Source organism: Coniophora puteana (genome assembly GCF_000271625.1).
Source record: "Coniophora puteana RWD-64-598 SS2 unplaced genomic scaffold CONPUscaffold_15, whole genome shotgun sequence".
NCBI classification, from domain to species: Eukaryota; Fungi; Basidiomycota; class Agaricomycetes; order Boletales; family Coniophoraceae; genus Coniophora; species Coniophora puteana.
Window position 1 is genome coordinate 1053563 of NW_006913067.1, and position 17575 is coordinate 1071137.

Below are 17575 nucleotides of genomic sequence, written 5' to 3' on the forward strand. Positions count from 1 at the left end.
AGAAGGACCCTGAAAAGGCGTGGACTCAAAACTAGAATCGCGTATGACACAAAGTTGCGCTAGAAGCTCTGCGGCGCTGGGTGTGATGATTAGCATCCCACAAGGCTACACATGACCGGTGACCGCACACGCCGGAAAAGAGAGCCGAGGTGAAAACAAAAGCGATCGAGACGCGGAACAGATCGTCGGCTTCGGCGGGTGAGAACAAACGGATGCATTCCAGCAGGTCCTTCCTTGTTTGGCACCGACGCTCTTGTGCCTCTTTTTGTCTTTCTCCAACTTCCTCGGTCACCTTCGGTCACGCTTTTCTATGCCCGGTCGTCTCGTGGAATGTTTTTCTCCAGGTTTGTCTATTTCTACCGGCAACCGCCGGCACTGTCTCTTGCCGAAGCAGAAATGACATGTCATGTTTCTCTTCTTCGTGCAGACAATAGAATTTCCCTTAAACAGCCATGTTCTCCTCCCTAGCAGTCTTCTAACTTCGAACGTTCCAGCTGGCACATAGCCGAGAGTTTATTTACCCTGCCATTGTTCCACGACTCTGTCGTCACCGTCACCGTACTCATGTCAACGCTCGTAACGCTTCTAACATAATCGGCACAGATCCAAGCTCCAGCGACCCAAGCGACCGCATATACGCAGCACCCCACGTTTCTCTGATTGCCCCATGCATTTTTGGGGCACGTCCTCGTGCACGCTCGCATTCTCAGCGCTCGATACTTTTGCCTTGTGTCAGCTTGCGATCAATTGTCTCTCATCAACTTTCTAACCTCCAAAGGAAAACCACAAAGACTCCCCAAGCTCTCTCTTCATCCCGGCGCTCCACTCCTCCGAGGCAGATGATGCAAGACAACAATAGCACTTCCAACGCCTCATCATTCCGACTGACATGTCAATTATGAGTTGCGGAACCACTGACCCGGACGGATAGGCAGCGCCAACCTCACGGATATCTTCAGGGTGCCCGGTAGGCCCGGTATGACCAAGGATTCTCGAGTCAACTGCGTCGCTCGGCACACAGCCGCGTCGACTTGGATCTCGATTTCCTCTCGTCGCTCGGGAAACTTTAATGTCCACAAAAACTCTATGTTTCATTACCCTTCGATTGATGCCGCGGTCTGCCTCGACATAAATACCCGGCTACAGCCTCTCCTCTGACGTCCCACCACTGGTCGTTTCCCCCTCGTTTCTCCTGCCTGCCTGCCCTGCGGGCTTTTCTCTCTTCGTACATACGTATATACTCCCTTTTGCCGCGATGCTCTCTCCCTCCGTACTCGCTGCGCCCGTCGCAGTCGTGGCGCTCATTGTACTATACGCCCTCAAGCAGAAGAAGCGTGATGGGCTTCCCTACCCGCCGGGCCCGAAGCCCCTGCCCTTGATCGGGAACGCCCTTGATCTCCCTCTCAAGAACGAGGCGCGCGTCTACAATCAGTGGGCCAAGCAGTATGGTATATCCATCCCCAAAGTTATCGCCGTGTCAGGCCGACGCTAACGCTAAATACAGGCGATCTTGTTCATGCAAACGTCCTCGGACGTCACCTAGTCTTCATCAACTCCGCGCAGATCGCCAACGACCTCTTCGAAAAGCGCTCTGTCAACTATTCCGATCGCAACGAGTTGCCCATGATCAACGACCTGTATGTCTGTTTTCGCCTATTTTTTGACCGTCTAAAATCCCGCGACTAACTTCCTTTCTCCGTTTGCTAGTATGGGCTGGGACTGGAGCTTCGGCCACATGCCCTACGGTAATTCTTCTCTTTTGTTTCCGCGGTAAATTCTAAACCCACCGAACTGACGCTAAACCCATTCTCCAGGCGACCGGTGGAAGAAGCACCGCAAGATGTTCGAGAAGCAGTTCAAGCCCGCGGTCGCTCCCACGTACTGGCCCATTCAACGCAAGGAGGCGCACGCCCTCATCCGCAACCTCCTCGACTCGCCCAACGATCGCCAGGAGCACCTTCGCCAGTGCGTACAGCCGTCAGCAAACTAAACGACAATAATCATCATTGCTAACTGATCCCATCTGTCCATAAACTGGTCACAAAAAAATACAGAAACGCAGCCAGTGTGATCATGAACGTCATCTACGGCATCCAGATCGCACCCCAGAACGACCGGTACATCGATATCGCCGAGGAAGCCCTGGACGGCATGGCAAAAGCCGCAGCGCCTGGCGCGTTCCTCGTCGACATCCTTCCCGCCCGTGAGTCTCTATGGACTGTCACCGCTCTCCAGTCCCGCTAACAAGCGGTCGTCACACTCACACAGTGAAGCACGTCCCCGCGTGGATGCCAGGCGCCGGGTTCCAGACCAAGGCCGCTGCGTGGAAGAGGGCCGTGCTCGAGATGCGCGACGCGCCCTTCCGGCATGTCATCAACGCCCTCAGCCAGGGCAAAGCGTCCCCATGCTTCGTCTCAAACCTCGTCAGCGACGTCGACAACAAACGCGGCGACGCCGACGACCAGCTCGAGACCATCAAGGGCTGCGCCGGCCTCGCCTACGCCGGTGCGCACACCTCCCTCCTCTCCCCATTTCTCCTTGATTATTGAAACGGTGAAAACTCGCAGCCGGCGCAGAGAGCGAAGTTTCTTCTCTCTCCTCGTTCTTCCTCGCCATGGTTTTGCACCCCGACGTGCAGCGCAAGGCCCAAGCCGAGATCGACACCGTCATCGGCGCAGGCCGCCTGCCCGACTTCGAGGACCGCGCCTCGCTCCCGTACATCAGCGCGATCGTCAAGGAAGTCCTCCGCTGGAACCCCGTCGCGCCGCTCGGCCTGCCGCACATGGTCACGAACGACGACACGTACAACGGCTACTTTATCCCTGCAGGAACCACGGTCATTGGAAACACCTGGTAGGTGGCCGACATCAAAAGTTTCGTCGAGGAAAGTGATCTCATTGTATCATGTTTGGGGTTCAGGACGATTCTGCATGACGAGCGGAACTACAACGAGCCCTTCCGCTTCTGGCCTGAGCGCTTCCTCACCAAGGACGGCAAGAGCCTCGACGAGAGCGTCCTCGACCCCGCCACCGCCGCGTTCGGCTACGGCAGACGGTAAGCTATACCTACAATCTTCTCGTTCAAAGTATTCTGACATATCCATCGCACTAGCATGTGCCCAGGACGCTTCATGGCCGATGCCCAGCTCTGGATATCCGTCGCTTGCATCCTCTGCTCGTTCGAAATTAAGCCCGAGGTCACCGAGTATGGCGTACCCAAGAAGATCGAGGCCGCTTTCGAGTCTGGCATGATCTGGTACGTGACCCCTTTTTCTCGAAACTATTCACAAAATCCTAACGCGCCCTATAGCCACCCCTCTCCCTACAACTGCCAGATCATCCCCCGCTCCGAGAAGCACGCCGCCGTCGTTAAGCAGACTGTTGACCTGACCGGGTGAAGGCACCATGACCTGTCTCTTTTCTATTCTTATTATTTATCAGTCGTCACCCCCTTCGTGCACATACCACATGCACAAACCCTATCTGTATACCACCTCTTCGATCTTTCGTTCTTGCCTTCGCCCTTATATCTTCCCTTTCGTTCTCCTGGTACATCTTACATATCCTAAAGCTGTAGCAGCTCTCTTTGGTACATATAATTATCTGTAGCGGTATTTGACAATGCAATGTATATATGCTGACGTGGCCTAGCGCCTTTTACGACGTTCAGCTTTTCTATCCTCTCTGCCGTGAGGTGATCTTGAGCAAGAGGCCCGATCCCATCCTCTCCAGCTCATCCTTGATGGCTTGCTGGTTAAGAATGACGAGGTCTTTACTCTTTTTCTCCTGGGAAGGCTGCGGGAAAGTATCACTATCAGACTATGCTGACCTCAAGTAGATGAAAGGGGTTTCACATACCTCTGCCGGCGCACTGGAGAACCCACCCAGCGCTCGGAACGGCCGCGGTTCGCTCAGGCCTGGCAACCAGATAGCACCTATCCGATCGCCCCCAAGCGGGTCATAGAAGAACTTCAATGTATCCGCAAACGTCCGCTATAATTCACAGTCAACATCACCGGGGCTACGCGCTGAAAGTATTTACACACCTGTATGTCGTTGAAGAACATCCAAGCAGGATCAAACCCTGGCCCAGTCACAGACTCCTCGTCCGCGATACCGCCCTTTCTTGACCATACTGCGGGATTGGCTTCGATGTTCTGGTAATAGCGAGGCAGGACAGCGGGGTTCATGTGCAGAACGAGATGGTAATCCTCAGTCGGGTGTTCGAAAAGACCCTTCGAAAACGATTGACGTTGGAGAAATAAACTAGGCAAAAAAAGCTTACCTTGACATTGATTTCAGCCCCATCGTTCTGCGTCCAAGTTGTCCACGCCGCCTTTGCAAGTGCCCGCACTCTACTAGCAGCAACTAAATCCGGACCGTTGGCAGTCCACATATGCCCCGAAGGATCCGCATCCGTGGCAATCGTCCAGACACCATGTTTAGAGCCCAACGCGACCACCCGCGGCCCAGAAGTTGATGCCGATGCCTTGGTAGTCTCATATAACGGGACGAAGAGCGGCTCCTCCCAATTCCACTCCATCAAGAACTGAAGGACAGTGGCGAACCCTCGCTCCTTGCTCTGCGGCACGACGACATTGTCTGCAATACCCGCCTGGGAGCTCGTCTCCACGAAGAACTTCGCGCAAAGCAGCTCCGCTGCTTCAGGCGTGACATGCGACCCCAGAAGCCAGTGAGATGCCAACCACCGCTTGACCAGTCTGACTGTCCCCGCATAAGCGGTAAACCGGTGACACAAGTTCGCAACGGCCCGATGGTGGCGCGGCGCGTGGACGAAGCGCCGGACATACACATTTTTTGCCTCCTTCGCCGCCTGCACCTCCTTCGGCCTGGTTTCTACCTGCTGAACAGCCGCGAGCGCTTTGGGAACATTGCCCGCCTCGATGATACGGTCCAAAAGCGTCGCCTCGCGGTCGTGCCATATCCGCGCAAGGAACGCCCACCCCTCTGGCGTCACGATCTCCAGCGCAGCCTCGTCCTGTAGACCCATACCCGACGCCTTCCCCGGCTCGCCAACAACCACTCGCACAGTCGTGCCTGGCACTTTCTGCATCAGTGCCCCCGCGAGCGCCTCAAAGAAAGCGAGCTTGATCTTCTGGATCGCACGCAAGTCGTCCGGCCACTTTGCCGATTTCTCAAACTCGAGAACGATCTCCATCGCTGGGAAATACCGCACGGGCTCCGGCAGTGCCAACGACGCCGCAGAGGGCAGAGGAAGTGGGCTGAACGCGCTCGTATGCCGGAGGTGCTCCGAGATCGGACTAACGCCGAGCAGCGCGAGCGGCAGTTCCTCGTCCATGCTCTTCATGTTCTTGACCAGCTCGTCGAATGCGCCTTGCGCACCCTTGAACCCAGCCTGCGCCGCATTTGGCCCATGCAGCTCCAGCACGGACTGCGGGACACGCAACAACGCATCGTAGTCCGCATGCACCGAGCGCACATCCCCGGCTTGCAGTTTCAGATGCCGCTGCACGAGGTGCCCCGTGATCATAGCCGGGATATGCGACCGTTCGTCGGAGGTCTTCACGTTCCAGACAACGCTCTCCATGATCCTGCCGTCCTTGAACCGTCGTAGCTCGGCCTTGTCCCCCCACAGCCGACGGAACTCGCGAGCCGCCTCCGTTTCTTGTTCTTCCACGGACGGGCCGTGATCGACGAGTCTGAATGCGTTCTCCGAGTGGAAGATGAGGCCAACGTAGACATGTGACAACCGATGGGCTTGTGCTTCCGTCAGCGGCCGACTAGTTGAGGGCGGGTGCATCATGGCGACGACCTTGACGCGATCTCCCAGACCACGGTGTAAGACATCATCCAGCATGGCTAGCATAGCGTTGTCAAAGTTCCCATAGTCCACGAGCTTATATGCTGACTGCACTGGGGATGCATCTCCCAAGTTGACACTGAAAATAGAATGAGACTCATGGCACGACCAAGAGTGCTATGTTATGCTTACCGAACAACAGCATCGAATCGGACATGCGAGTGGTTTTGATCCTTCATGTACGTCTCATTGAAAGAGTGCTCGGATGAGGAAGCATTACCGAGCGTGTCGAGGGTCACTTTGGCATCGTGGCTAAGCTTGACGAACGTCAGCTTTAAGTTGTGAAAGCATCAGCATATCCCGCTCACCAACTCCAATGATCCTATTGGCACGTCCGCCAAAAGATTGACCATTGACGACGAATCAACAAATACGGCAGACTCCCCAACACTGTACTCTTCCGGTGGGAACTAGAGATTTGTCAATTATCTATTCCGACTTTCGTCAGCATGAATTTCAGCTCACCCTATGCCCATTCTCACTCTTCGCGAAAGTCCTAGTCTCCCTCCACGGATGCCGGGCTATCACAAGCGAGCACCATATCAGCACACCCACCCACAACCAAACCATCAACGCAACCACGCTCACTTGCCTAAGAAATCCAAAGCCGCCCTGAAAAGCTGATACGAGCTCAGCCCCCTCCCGAGCGCCGCCCTCTTCCCCATGCCCATACCCCTCTTCCCGCCCCCTTCGACCGCCTCCTCGCCAAGCACCATCATAAATAACAACGACGCCCACCACGCACCCTTCCCCTCGAATCCCCTCACGCACAGCCCACCCGTCTCTGCGCCGGCAGCCGCAGTGTACCCGCGCTGATTCGCCCATATACGGAGGAGAGCATACGCGTCTGCGAACGCGGGTGCAGCCTGCTTCAATTGGTGGGTGGCCAACAGGTGCAGTTTCGGGAGTCCGGCGAGCAGGATCGCGGTGTTGTACCGGGGTGTAGGGGGTGGTGTCGATGTCTCAGGCGAAGAAGAGGATGAGGGAATGCGGACGTTGGCATGCGACGGCGCCAGGCGGTGAAGGGGTATTGGGGCGGACGAAGGAAGGACGGGGATGATGCGTATTTCGGCATTGAGTTTGGAGAAATCGAGTTCTGGTTTTACAATACCTGGACATATCTCAGCGCCATTTATAAAGCTAGAAAGTTAGTGACAACGATACCTTTTTGTGGCCTCAGCACCAAGATCGTCAAGCGCGGGTCGCCCAACGGTGCACTCCAGCATGCCTCGACGCCTAGCTTGTCTTGCACGAGTGAAGCAATGACTGACAGGTAGTAGTTTCTCTTATGGAAGAATCTCCCGTCCAGATAGTCTTTCTCCTGGAACAGTTCCTTGAAACCTCATCAGTCCCAACTTCATAGGTGCACCACCAAGCAGAAATTCTGTGAGCTCACCTCGGACATCTCCACGCACACATCCACCCCGTACGCCGGCTTGCCTTTCCTCGCCACACTAAGCCCCGTCGGCCAGCTCCCAGCAAGGAACACATCGCTGGGGGGCTCGAACGCGACCTTCCACTTCGCCTCGCGCGACGGTGCCGGGAGCGTCCACGGCACGCTCACAGCCACCCCGGTTCTAGCGTTATCCCCCTTCTCTTTCTTGCCCACCTTCTTCTTCTTTCCCTTTTCCTTCGCCTTCTCCACGTCCTGGTTCGCATGAGCAAGCTGCCCCAGCGCGAGCTTCTCGCCAGCCTCGACCGGGTTCATCGGCTCGACGCTGGGCAATGCCATGAGCACAGTATGAAGTTCGTGCAAAAAGCGCTCGAGAGGGAGCTTTCGCGAGTCTTTTGGACGAACGTGCGGGAGTAGCTCGTCGATCTGTCAAGACACAGCATAGTTTATGTGTTGGTAGGACACGAAACAAGTAAGAGGGGACGCACCTGCAACTTGAACGCGCCGGAATGATAAAGCTCTCTTGCGTCTTTGATCCGCCTGAGCTCCTCCCCAGTCGGCGGTTTCTTTGCGCGCCATTCCTCGCCTCCCTCTCCTTCCTCGCCTTCTTCATCATCTCCCTCCTCCTCGTCCTCCTCGTCCACACCACCAGCCTCGCCAGTATCTTCAAGCGACTCAGGTACGCCATACCCCTCGTTGAGATCGTCGTCGCCGTCTTCCTGCCCAAACCCGGTGAACATGCCTGCATCAAGGTCGCTGTCCTCGTCCGATCGCATGTCCTCGTCCGATCGCATGTCCTCGACTATCGGCGGACGTACTTTCTACACCAGTATAAGCACCCACTCACATGCTAACGAATTTTCTATCGTACCTTGCTCCCATTACTGAGTGGTGGTGCACCGGAGCGCTTCCGCTTGAGGTTCGCCATAATGAGCCCTTAGCAATTTTGGTCGTGTCCTGACGAGACACAGTCGTGTAGAAGATTCAGGTGATCAAACACCTTTTAATCCTGGATATGAAAGATTATTTTCTGCCACCTGAAGCCTGGCTTGATTAGTTACACATACCTGGTGTGCTTGTAAATGTCAAGCAAGACTCGAGATCCAAAAAATACTCGGAAGTGCCCGACTTCCGATGATCACAGGGGTTTTTCCATCTACAGAAGCTTAGCCCCTGTCTGCAAGAGATTCTTCATCTCGACTGGAGACGATATCATTGAATAACCTACAACATACTAAAATCGATCACAAGAGTGTCTTTCTCGTTAACGTCACGAGATGGAGGTGCCACGGTGTTTAGACGCTACGTGTCTACAAATACTTCGAGCTTTATGTCATATGTACCAATCCCGTTGGCCATCAAGGACAGCTCGAGTTACGTTGAATTTGAAACAGGGTCTGGAGTAGCTCGCTTTGATACCATATAAAACGGCATACCGAAGAGTAGAGACTCAGAGATAACACGGGATAGAATAAAGCCACCAATTTGCGAGCGGTTGGTCACAGAACAGACCATAAGAGAATTTGATAGTGTTTTAATATCATGGCGAATGAATGTTCACGACAACATCAATCTCTACACTAAGGCTGAACCTTCCTGGGAGGGAAATACTTCTGCAGAAGCTCTAGGTAATCTACGAGCCCACGCTCATAATGCACAAGAAACTGCTTTTTGAGGGCGTCGTGGTCGTGGCCGTTCGCGTCTAGATACTCTCTCCAGTTTGCATCTAGATGACGCAGTCTCGTTCGCCACTCAATGAGGAACTGTTGGCAAGAAGGGAGGAAAGACCCATAGGCTTCGACTTTCATTTTGTAGAGTGCGGTGATAGGATCGGAAACGACGGCGTCTCTGTCGTTGGGGCCGCCCGCAATGTTTGTGCGCAACGATGCGAGGTCTGGTGGTATTGGTCCCTCAAACCTGTGCCATACCGCCGCCCAGACCGCAACAAAGAAAAATGACCATGAATCATCGATCGGAGAATGGAGATAAGAGTTCCCCTTCTCGGCAGCCCTGATCAGGCCAGTCGACATGAATTCAGCGGTGCCCTTGGGAGGAAATAACTCAACGAATATATCTCGAGATAGAAATCAAACCACCTACTGAGCGCGATGCCGTCCCATCCTCTTTAAAGTTGTAACCGCTGAGGTTAATGGATAGGTCCCCGTCGATGACAAAACCTTTGCACTTGTCGTCGATCTCAAGCGCTTCCAGGAGTTCTTTGATCTTCTTGAGAGTCTCTGCGCGTTCGCCTATCTCGCCCCGCCGCTGAGGCGAGAGCAAGTCGAGTACCTTCTGCAGAACGGATTCCTTCCTCTGAGCGGCCTTGCTCAGAAGCACATTGCCAATGCTGATATCACGGTGCTGAAAGCCCTTGCGCAACATGTTCCAATACCCTAGAAATAATAAGTCAACGAGGCCAATTCTCCGCTTCCGAGGACCGAGGAACAATAATGTACCCAACATTGCGTGAGCGATGGCCGTGAAGAGCTCTTCAGGTGACTCAGCCGTAACGAGAGAAACGCCGGCAAAATTGGAAACGTGTTGCAGGAGCACTCGGCGTTCTTTTGAAGTCTTCTTCTCATCGCTCGTCAAGTTGAATAACTCCCAGCGCGTAGCAAACTCTAGGAAGAGATGGTTGGTCGCGGGAAGATCTTCCTGGTGGTGAACTATAGATGAGTAGTAATGCTTGGCGACGCCAAACTCATCTCCGCATGCCCCAAATAAATCTTTCTCTGCGTCGAAATACCGCGAGGACACCCAGGAGCACTTGCTCACAAGATCGAGCTTTTTGTTCGCGAAGATATCTTTGTCTTTTGAAAGATAATCGACGCGCTGTCGTATGGAGCGAATCTCGCTCTGCCGTAGAGGGGCTATCGTCGTGAGTGATCGGAAACAGGATGAACGTGACCCTATATTGCATCGGAGGAAAGACGTACTGGCTGTTAGGTGGGCAATCATATTACCATGATTATCTCCAGTTCCACCACCACTGGCATTAGTATTGCTAGTATCGGACGGTTGGGTGAAAGGAGCGTCATTTGTACGGGAACCGTCATCTGTACAAGGGAGACCGCCATCTGTACGATTTTCCGACGATCAGTCAGAGTAAGACGATGAGCATTCGACCTAAACATACCCAATTTTGTACGTTTATTCTCCGAAGCAACAGCTTCATCCAAATGGCGTTTTTTGCTAGCTGAGATGCCTTGTGTCATCGTAACTGGAATCGTTGCCGCCGAAGCGTCAGATTCGGAGTCCCCATCACCCGCATCAAACCATAGGCGCCAAATTTCGGGACATCTGCCCCGTACAGCCAACGTTCTTTGAAGAACTTCCTTGATCCTGAGCTTGGCCACATGTCCGCCGGCCTCACGAGGGAGACAACAAGCGCTATGATCGCACCATTCGGGCAGTCCTGCATCGCCTCGTGTTTGCCAGGTAAGGATAGCACAGAAAAGGCGGAGGATCTCCTTGCGATCGTTTCTGTCGTCTATCTTGAGGGCCGTAGACGCTGTAAGGCCGCCGGAGTGATAAACCAGGAAACGGAGCTCCTTGTGGACGTGATGATAACCTAGAACCAGCGAGTATTGTCGCAAGGGGACTGCATAGAAAAGCCCGCGCGAATATGTCGCGGCCTGAAGGACTATTCTTGGCCAAGACTTGCTTTTGACCTCAACGGGAATGAGAAGCTCGCGGAGTTTCTTGCCATCTTGGGCTTCATCGGAAGGAATCCATGAAAACTTCTCGGGAGGAACCTCTTCAGCCTTTTCTCGAATATACCCGGCTAAGTCAGGACTGATTTTGGAGACGTCACCTATGCCATCGCTGAGTTCTTTATTGTACGGTATGAAGGACAGCATGCTGTAGAAACGGTTGTCTATCTCGTCTGTGAGTTTGAGGGCGACCTCGAGGCAACACCGCAACCACTTAGCGAAGGAAAGGTAGTGCAAAGTTTCTGAGGCGGAGGGGAGGGGGAAATGTACGCCAGTCTGAAGCGTCTGAAGCGTCTCAACGGCCTTTTCCAGCTTGTCATCGTCAACATGGAGGTGAACGTCATAGTGGTTTATGGAGTCTGGTAGGTTCTTGCTGAGCAGAGGAGCACTATCCTTGCGAGACTTCCTGGAGAGGGCACGGGCAAGATGTATGGGTTTCATTTCCCATGTAGCACCCCGGAGCTCACTGCGCATCATCTTCTCCAAACCATTCTTATCAACAGCCTTCTGAGTGACTTGCTGAAGGCGATTGCTGTTTGGTTTGGGAGCGCGTTTGAGACCGTTGGGAGGGGCGCTGTTAGGACCGTGGTAGGGATCGCCGTAGAAGCTTTGCCTGTGCAACTTTTTGGCAGGCGTGCGCGATGAAGGTGCTGGTACCGGCGCAGGTGCAGATGTGGGGCGTGGAGCATCGGCCATGATTGCACCTGAGGAGAGGTTGAGCTGATTGACGAGAAACGGGGCGCGTTGTTTGACCAAGTTCGGAGGTTCGGCGCTTTTAGGCAATACAATAACAGACAACAAATGCTACAATGTCAACGTTTCAACAACCACCTCAGTCCGCTAGCATTCGGAACTATTCCTGAGCGCGCGTGAGCCACCAATTGGCGAATAGCTAGTAGTAGATAAGCAGCGAATGATTCATTCGGTCGAGTCGTCTACCGTGCCACCGCTCGTCCTTAACTAACACTTGGGCTGGATATCAAAGCAGTACTAGCCGTTTGCATCAATATAAGATGAATGTTCACGCTGCTTTATCCTGGCCGTTCTCCGAGTCGCTTGCCCTCATGCACATGGGTAACCTCTCACTTGTCTTATGAAGTCACCCAAAGCCAGCGGGTGCCAGCACCTTATTTGTCAAGTGTCGTGGGTACTTTCTTTTTTCCAACCGTTTCTTTAACCTCAATGCCATCGAGCTAAAGATACCACAATAGCTATAGCGCTCTTTGTGCCTACAAATTGAAGTGGCTAGTGAAACTCCAAGCCTTCCTGCGACATATGCACGCAATCTCGGATTAGTCTAGTCAATGAGAGCTAGCGCTCACTATTCGCCGTCCGAGCCCCACGGACTTTGAAATAAGGTCTTAAAAACTCTCGAGATCATCGAGAACGGAGTCTAGGATTATCGGTCAGCTCTATATTTTCCGACGTACTATCCAATACCATTACTAACTTAAAGCTCAAAGGCGAGCAAGAATATTGCTAATGCAGTGGCATTTGCGCATGCTGCTGCAAGCTTGCGTCCGTCAGTCTACGAATAACGTTCCTAGCTCCGGCCATCAGTAAAACCGTAAACTTCTCGCCAGCCCTGTGACCTTGTGGCAAGGTGATAATACATCATGTATACCACAAAACCCGGCATTGAATATTCGAATCGTAAGAGCAACAGTCTGGGGATACTCCTGGATGACCGAATGAAGCCAATTTCTTTGCCTTGCGGTCCGGTCTTACCAGTAGTAAACGATAATCCTCGCGAGACACCTGTCTTCCTTCGGATCCAGGGATACTAAAATTGATCACAAATCATCCAGTTATTCATACTCTACTCGTAAAAGTGGCCCTCAAAAATAAAATAATAAAGTCGCCTCCTAGTCGTCAATCACAATGACCTCTGACCTTCCTGATATACTCGTTCCCGTTCCACCGCCGCCAGGCTCAACCCTCTGCCTCACATTACGGTCTTCCAAAATCTCGACATCCGCATCTCTGCCTTGATGCTGTGGATTCCGCTTGCGCTTCGCCTCTGCCCTCGTACTGCTAGCCGGCCGGCCGCTTTCATCGTCCGAGTCCTCTATCACGATAGCACTACCAACCCCCGACCTCGACGGACCAGCGGCAGGCGTGGCCGTTCTCGAGCCAGGTACCTCCACCGGCCTCGTCCTAATCGCGCCCACACTCGCACTCAAGCTTGGTCTCGATCCGGCAGCATGCGCGGCGATATAATCCCTCGCCCGCGAAGCCAAAATCGCCGCCGACGACCGCTGCGTCCTCGCAGCAATATTATCTATCGTGAGCGGAGGCAGCGGTCCCGACGCAGCTGCCATTGCAGCACGGGAACCCCGCGTCCGTGCCGACTGATTCGAGCTCCCGTTCATAGCCGAAGATGACGAGGAAAACTGGCTCCGCGCTCCTGGCTTCGCATACAGGTCTGTCCACTCCTTTGCCGTGCGGTCGTGTTGCTGCCTGTTTCGGACGTATTCCGTGGCAATCGAGGGAACTGAGTGAAACGACCATCGGAGATGAAAGGGATTAACGATAACCCAAGACATAGATTTTGTGCACTCACCAAGCGGATCCGCTGTATCATAGACCGCGTAAGCGCAACGTGCCGGGAGACGGTACATAAAATACTCACAGGGGTTTGGATCGGTCAGCAGCGAACTGAGCGAGAGCATGACTTTAAATAGTGACAAAGCCGGAGACCAGTTGCCCTTGAGAATGTCAATGCATATACTTCCTCTGTCCGAGATATTCATATGATATATCCTGAGTGTCGCAGAGAAAGACCGAGAAACATTATGACGCAAAGTGACGAGATCCACGGTAAGCAAACAGCCACTGTATATAAATTGTGCAGCGTACCTGGTGAGGAAGATGACTTTGGGTGCTGAGAATCTACACACAATACATGCATTTAGCCGAATTTCAGGGGACAAGGTACGACTAAGGCACTCACGGATAATCGTGCCCCAGCACAATTTCGAGCTTGAAGACACCGCCCTCGTACGGGCTGCCCTGTGGCCCAGGAATGGATGCTGACCAGCGAAAGAGGCTTTCGTCTGAAGGAGCCAAAGTCATGGTGCCGAGATCCTCTTTCTTGGAGTCGCTGATTTCTCGGTGGATGCGCTTCATGGTCATCTAAGCAAGGTGAGTAAAGATGAAGAAGTTAGGCTAGTAAAATGCGTACTGGAGAAGGAGTGGGCGCCATGTCGTCTGCAAGAAATGAGGGGCGTGCGAGGGAGAAGGGGAAGTGTCAGCTTGTGGCTGTCTGTGTATGAACCCGACCTTGCGCCGGCGCGGACGAGGTAGCGGCATAGTCACGTGCTCTACTTTTCCCCAAGTGGACCAATTATGACTTGGTCGACTCATCCAGTTCCTCCTCTTTCTCCTCCTCCCCATAATCCAGCAACATATCTCGAAAAGCCGAAATGATCCCTCGAATATACGCTTGAACATATAATTTCTACCTCCTCGTCATCTTCATTGTTTTATTTTGAATTATAGCCACATAAACCCTATCATGTTTGGCGAAAGCGAGTCCGAGAGCCCGAGAGTTCCTTCCCCCTGGGACACCCTCACCTCCGCCTCTCCCTCTTCCTCTCCCCGCTCTCTCATCCCAACAAGCCCAGTCCCCAAACTCGTCCCAGAAGTAGAAGAGGTGAGCTCCGGCCTTGCTTAAATCCACTGACTCATCCTGACCACCGTACAATCCCAGGGCAACATCGAGTACAAACTCCACCTCATCACCCCCACCCCCTCCCGTTTCGCCCGCCTCGTCACCCAGCTCAAATGGCGCCTACTCGAGGGCGGCGGCCAAGCATATTATGAGCTCGGCGTCGCCGACTCGGGTGCCCTCGTCGGTCTGCCACGTGCAGAGCTCGAAAGCTCCCTCGAGACGCTCGAAGAAATGGCCGGCGAGATCGGCGCCAGCGTCGTCGTCGTCAAGGAGATCGAGGTCCCCGCCTCCCTGGCCGAGATTGTGCGCAAAGAGGACGGAACTGCTCAAGACGGGTGGGATCCCTCTCGTGACCCCAAGCTCAGGGCCTTCGAAAACGGACGCGCTGGCAGAAACCTCAGGCTGGAATACGCAGAGACAGAGGAAGAGTCTACCACTACTACCACCACTGGCTCTACGTCTCCGGAGGACACAGAGACGGACCTCACCGAGCCTGACGAGTGCGTCGTGCAGGCGGACGGCGCTACCATATTCACCATGGACTTGGACTCTGCCAACTCCTCTGCGCCCTCCCTCGAGATCGAGATCGCATCGGTGTACAAGCCCCGCCCTATCCGGCGCCGCCCACCGGCCTCTCCTACGCATGACAAACGTAACAGGAACCGGAACTACCCAGCCCACGGAAAGAAGAAATGGACGCGACCAAACCAGAATCTGCCTGCGAGCACCGAGTCAACTGCTCCTATCGACGTGAAGCAGCCTCATACGGACGCGCCCATTGAGAAACCCGAGCACGCCAAAGTCCAGCGACGCCGGCGGAGGGACGCACGGCGCCACGCTAATACGCTGCTCACGCATATCGACACTACTAGTGCGACCACCACGACGATGTCCGTAGCCGAAACGGCAACGACTCAATTTGTGGACGATGCATCGCTCTCTGCCGTTGTGTCAGGCCTCGAGTCGCTCCACGTCACGATCGACCAGACCTCCATAAGCCCAGTTGAAACCACTTTGGCCGACCTTGACCCAGTCGTTGCTCGTTCCGAGTTCCCTGTGTCCACAACCTCTGCTTGCATTGCGACTAAGGCGACCGAAGTAGTCGCGATTCAAGGAGACGAAAGCGCCATTGAGCGTTCTGCGACCGTGCTTGTCGAAGACATCAGGCAAGTCCGCCTGATTGTCGAGGCTCTCGTCGTGCGCAAGCTGTCCTTGGAGGAAGGGTTCCTCGATTTTGGGGGATTTGCTGTTGAATAATAAAGCCCGCCCGGTTGTCTCATACTCGCTTTCCTCCCACCCCGCTATACTCAACTCAATCTCTCGTAAAACCTTACTTTATTCCTGTTTTGCTATTCTTCTGTTGTATATTATCTTGTAAACTTGCGACTTTGTCTGGCTTTATCCATTGGGGGACTCCAGCGATCAATGTTTTCTATCCTATCCTACCGAGTTTCTCAGTTGCTACAGGTATCAAGGACAGTGTACGACGTCTGTTATTATTCATATACGAGTCCCAAATTTGAGTTTTGTGCATCTACCCTTGAGCTCATCCTGTTGCAAAAACTACTAAGTTTTAGTTGTATTCATGGACTCCCAGACCCTGTCCCCGACATCCTCCATAACGCCCCTCCATGTCTTCTCGCCTTCTCCTTTTCCCTGTCCACTATTCGACCCGCTCGACGTGAGCATGAATGGCACGCCACGGTCTCCGCCACCGCTCACGCCGCCCACGATAGGCAGCGCACCGAGCACATCAACACCCATACGCTTCGCGGTGCGCGTGAATGCGTCCGAAGAGCCAAATATCTCGTGCGGTGTGTCGCAGTTCGAGCAGTAGAACGCGGATTGGTTCAGCAGTGCGCCGATAATCTGCCAAGGAGCCAGTAAACACACCAACCCAAGCACTGAAACAAATTGAACAGAAACGCACAGGCACCCCAACCTTCCTAAACATCCCAATGCCTCTTCGCACATCCACAAGCGCGACGTCCTGCGGCGTCGACACAATCACCGCGCCGTCCACGTTCACAAGTTGCCCCAGCGTCAGCGGAACATCGCCCGTCCCGGGCGGCATGTCCACCACCAACACGTCCAGCCCCTCTCCTCCGTCGCTCCCGCTCGCCGAGGCCGGCGAAAAGCCCCACTGGCCGGTGCGCCAGTCGACGTCAAACAGGAGCTGCTGCACCGCCTTCTGTACCATCAGCCCGCGCCAAACGACGGCCGGCTCGGGTGCAGGCTCGGGCTCGGGATCGTCGGATGTAGGTGCGGGTGCGGCGGGTCTAGGGAGGAGAAAGCCCATGGACATGCAGGGCATGCCGTGGTTCACCAGTGGGCGGAGTGCACCAGCTAAAGCCGATTTAGTTCGTGTTCGAGTTTATTGAATACGCGTAGGATGTACGCACCGGCGGTCAACTCGGGCTCCTCGCTTTCCGTAAGGCCCATGAGCGTCGGGATGCTGGGCCCGAACACGTCGAGATCGAGGACGCCCACGCGCAGTCTGCGCTTGCCTCCTTCTTGCCCTGGCACGTACGTATTCCGGGGGTTGAGCGCAAGCGAGAATGCGAGGTTCACTGCATGGCATAATATGAGCCTCGCAAAATACATAGGATGCAAATGTGGTGTGCTGACCAGCGACTGTACTCTTGCCTACACCACCCTTTCCACTCGCAACCGCGATGACTTTGCGTGCATTCGGAATGGACCGTTTGACTATGCCGCCTCTGCGGGGCATCTGCGGAGGCACTGGCTGGCCTGAACGCGGTAGACCCTACTAGCATGAGGATAGTAAATGAGCGGATGCGCCCAAGCAGAAGCGCGACTTACTAGAGGATTGTCATGACCGCCCGAGTGCCACCTCACTGCTGCTGGCGAAAAAATAAGTGGACGAGTTCTGACTGCACAAAGCATCATCATAAGCAAAAGCAAAAGCAAAGGCGTGTGCACTCCGGACCGACC

The 17575-nt window shown here is 54.2% G+C and overlaps 5 protein-coding genes across 5 annotated transcripts; 1 reads left to right on the plus strand and 4 right to left on the minus strand.

Annotated features, from left to right (window-relative positions):
* Positions 1 to 472: 472 nt before the first annotated feature.
* On the plus strand, positions 473 to 3522 carry CONPUDRAFT_169239 (cytochrome P450). The gene is made up of 10 exons (XM_007775842.1): positions 473 to 1448; positions 1505 to 1637; positions 1708 to 1745; positions 1815 to 1965; positions 2055 to 2203; positions 2269 to 2505; positions 2568 to 2853; positions 2920 to 3054; positions 3112 to 3255; positions 3310 to 3522. Exons 1-10 carry the CDS (start codon positions 1256 to 1258, stop codon positions 3395 to 3397), a joined length of 1554 nt encoding a protein of 517 aa, XP_007774032.1. The 5' UTR covers positions 473 to 1255; the 3' UTR covers positions 3398 to 3522.
* A 152-nt stretch (positions 3523 to 3674) lies between these two features.
* On the minus strand, positions 3675 to 8162 carry CONPUDRAFT_158820 (Nrap protein; the record flags this gene model as incomplete). Its single annotated transcript, XM_007775843.1, has 12 exons — positions 3675 to 3794; positions 3858 to 3992; positions 4046 to 4234; positions 4285 to 5920; positions 5974 to 6098; positions 6150 to 6251; positions 6307 to 6346; positions 6430 to 6952; positions 7006 to 7174; positions 7238 to 7660; positions 7723 to 8055; positions 8106 to 8162. 12 exons carry the CDS (start codon positions 8160 to 8162, stop codon positions 3675 to 3677), a joined length of 3852 nt encoding a protein of 1283 aa, XP_007774033.1.
* A 566-nt stretch (positions 8163 to 8728) lies between these two features.
* On the minus strand, positions 8729 to 11643 carry CONPUDRAFT_169241 (uncharacterized protein; the record flags this gene model as incomplete). The annotated part of the gene is made up of 5 exons (XM_007775844.1): positions 8729 to 9279; positions 9335 to 9627; positions 9691 to 10104; positions 10171 to 10311; positions 10371 to 11643. The coding sequence occupies 5 exons, from the start codon at positions 11641 to 11643 to the stop codon at positions 8815 to 8817; spliced, it is 2586 nt and encodes an 861-aa protein (XP_007774034.1). The 3' UTR covers positions 8729 to 8814.
* A 1081-nt stretch (positions 11644 to 12724) lies between these two features.
* On the minus strand, positions 12725 to 14207 carry CONPUDRAFT_147060 (uncharacterized protein). The gene is made up of 6 exons (XM_007775845.1): positions 14132 to 14207; positions 13901 to 14082; positions 13807 to 13839; positions 13580 to 13710; positions 13511 to 13522; positions 12725 to 13441 (listed from the first exon to the last, which is right to left on the minus strand). Exons 1-6 carry the CDS (start codon positions 14150 to 14152, stop codon positions 12813 to 12815), a joined length of 1008 nt encoding a protein of 335 aa, XP_007774035.1. The 5' UTR covers positions 14153 to 14207; the 3' UTR covers positions 12725 to 12812.
* A 450-nt stretch (positions 14208 to 14657) lies between these two features.
* Positions 14658 to 17530, minus strand: CONPUDRAFT_147062 (P-loop containing nucleoside triphosphate hydrolase protein; the record flags this gene model as incomplete). Its single annotated transcript, XM_007775846.1, has 5 exons — positions 14658 to 16489; positions 16551 to 16966; positions 17023 to 17190; positions 17249 to 17387; positions 17444 to 17530. The coding sequence occupies 5 exons, from the start codon at positions 17528 to 17530 to the stop codon at positions 16187 to 16189; spliced, it is 1113 nt and encodes a 370-aa protein (XP_007774036.1). The 3' UTR covers positions 14658 to 16186.
* Between the last annotated feature and the right edge of the window lie 45 nt (positions 17531 to 17575).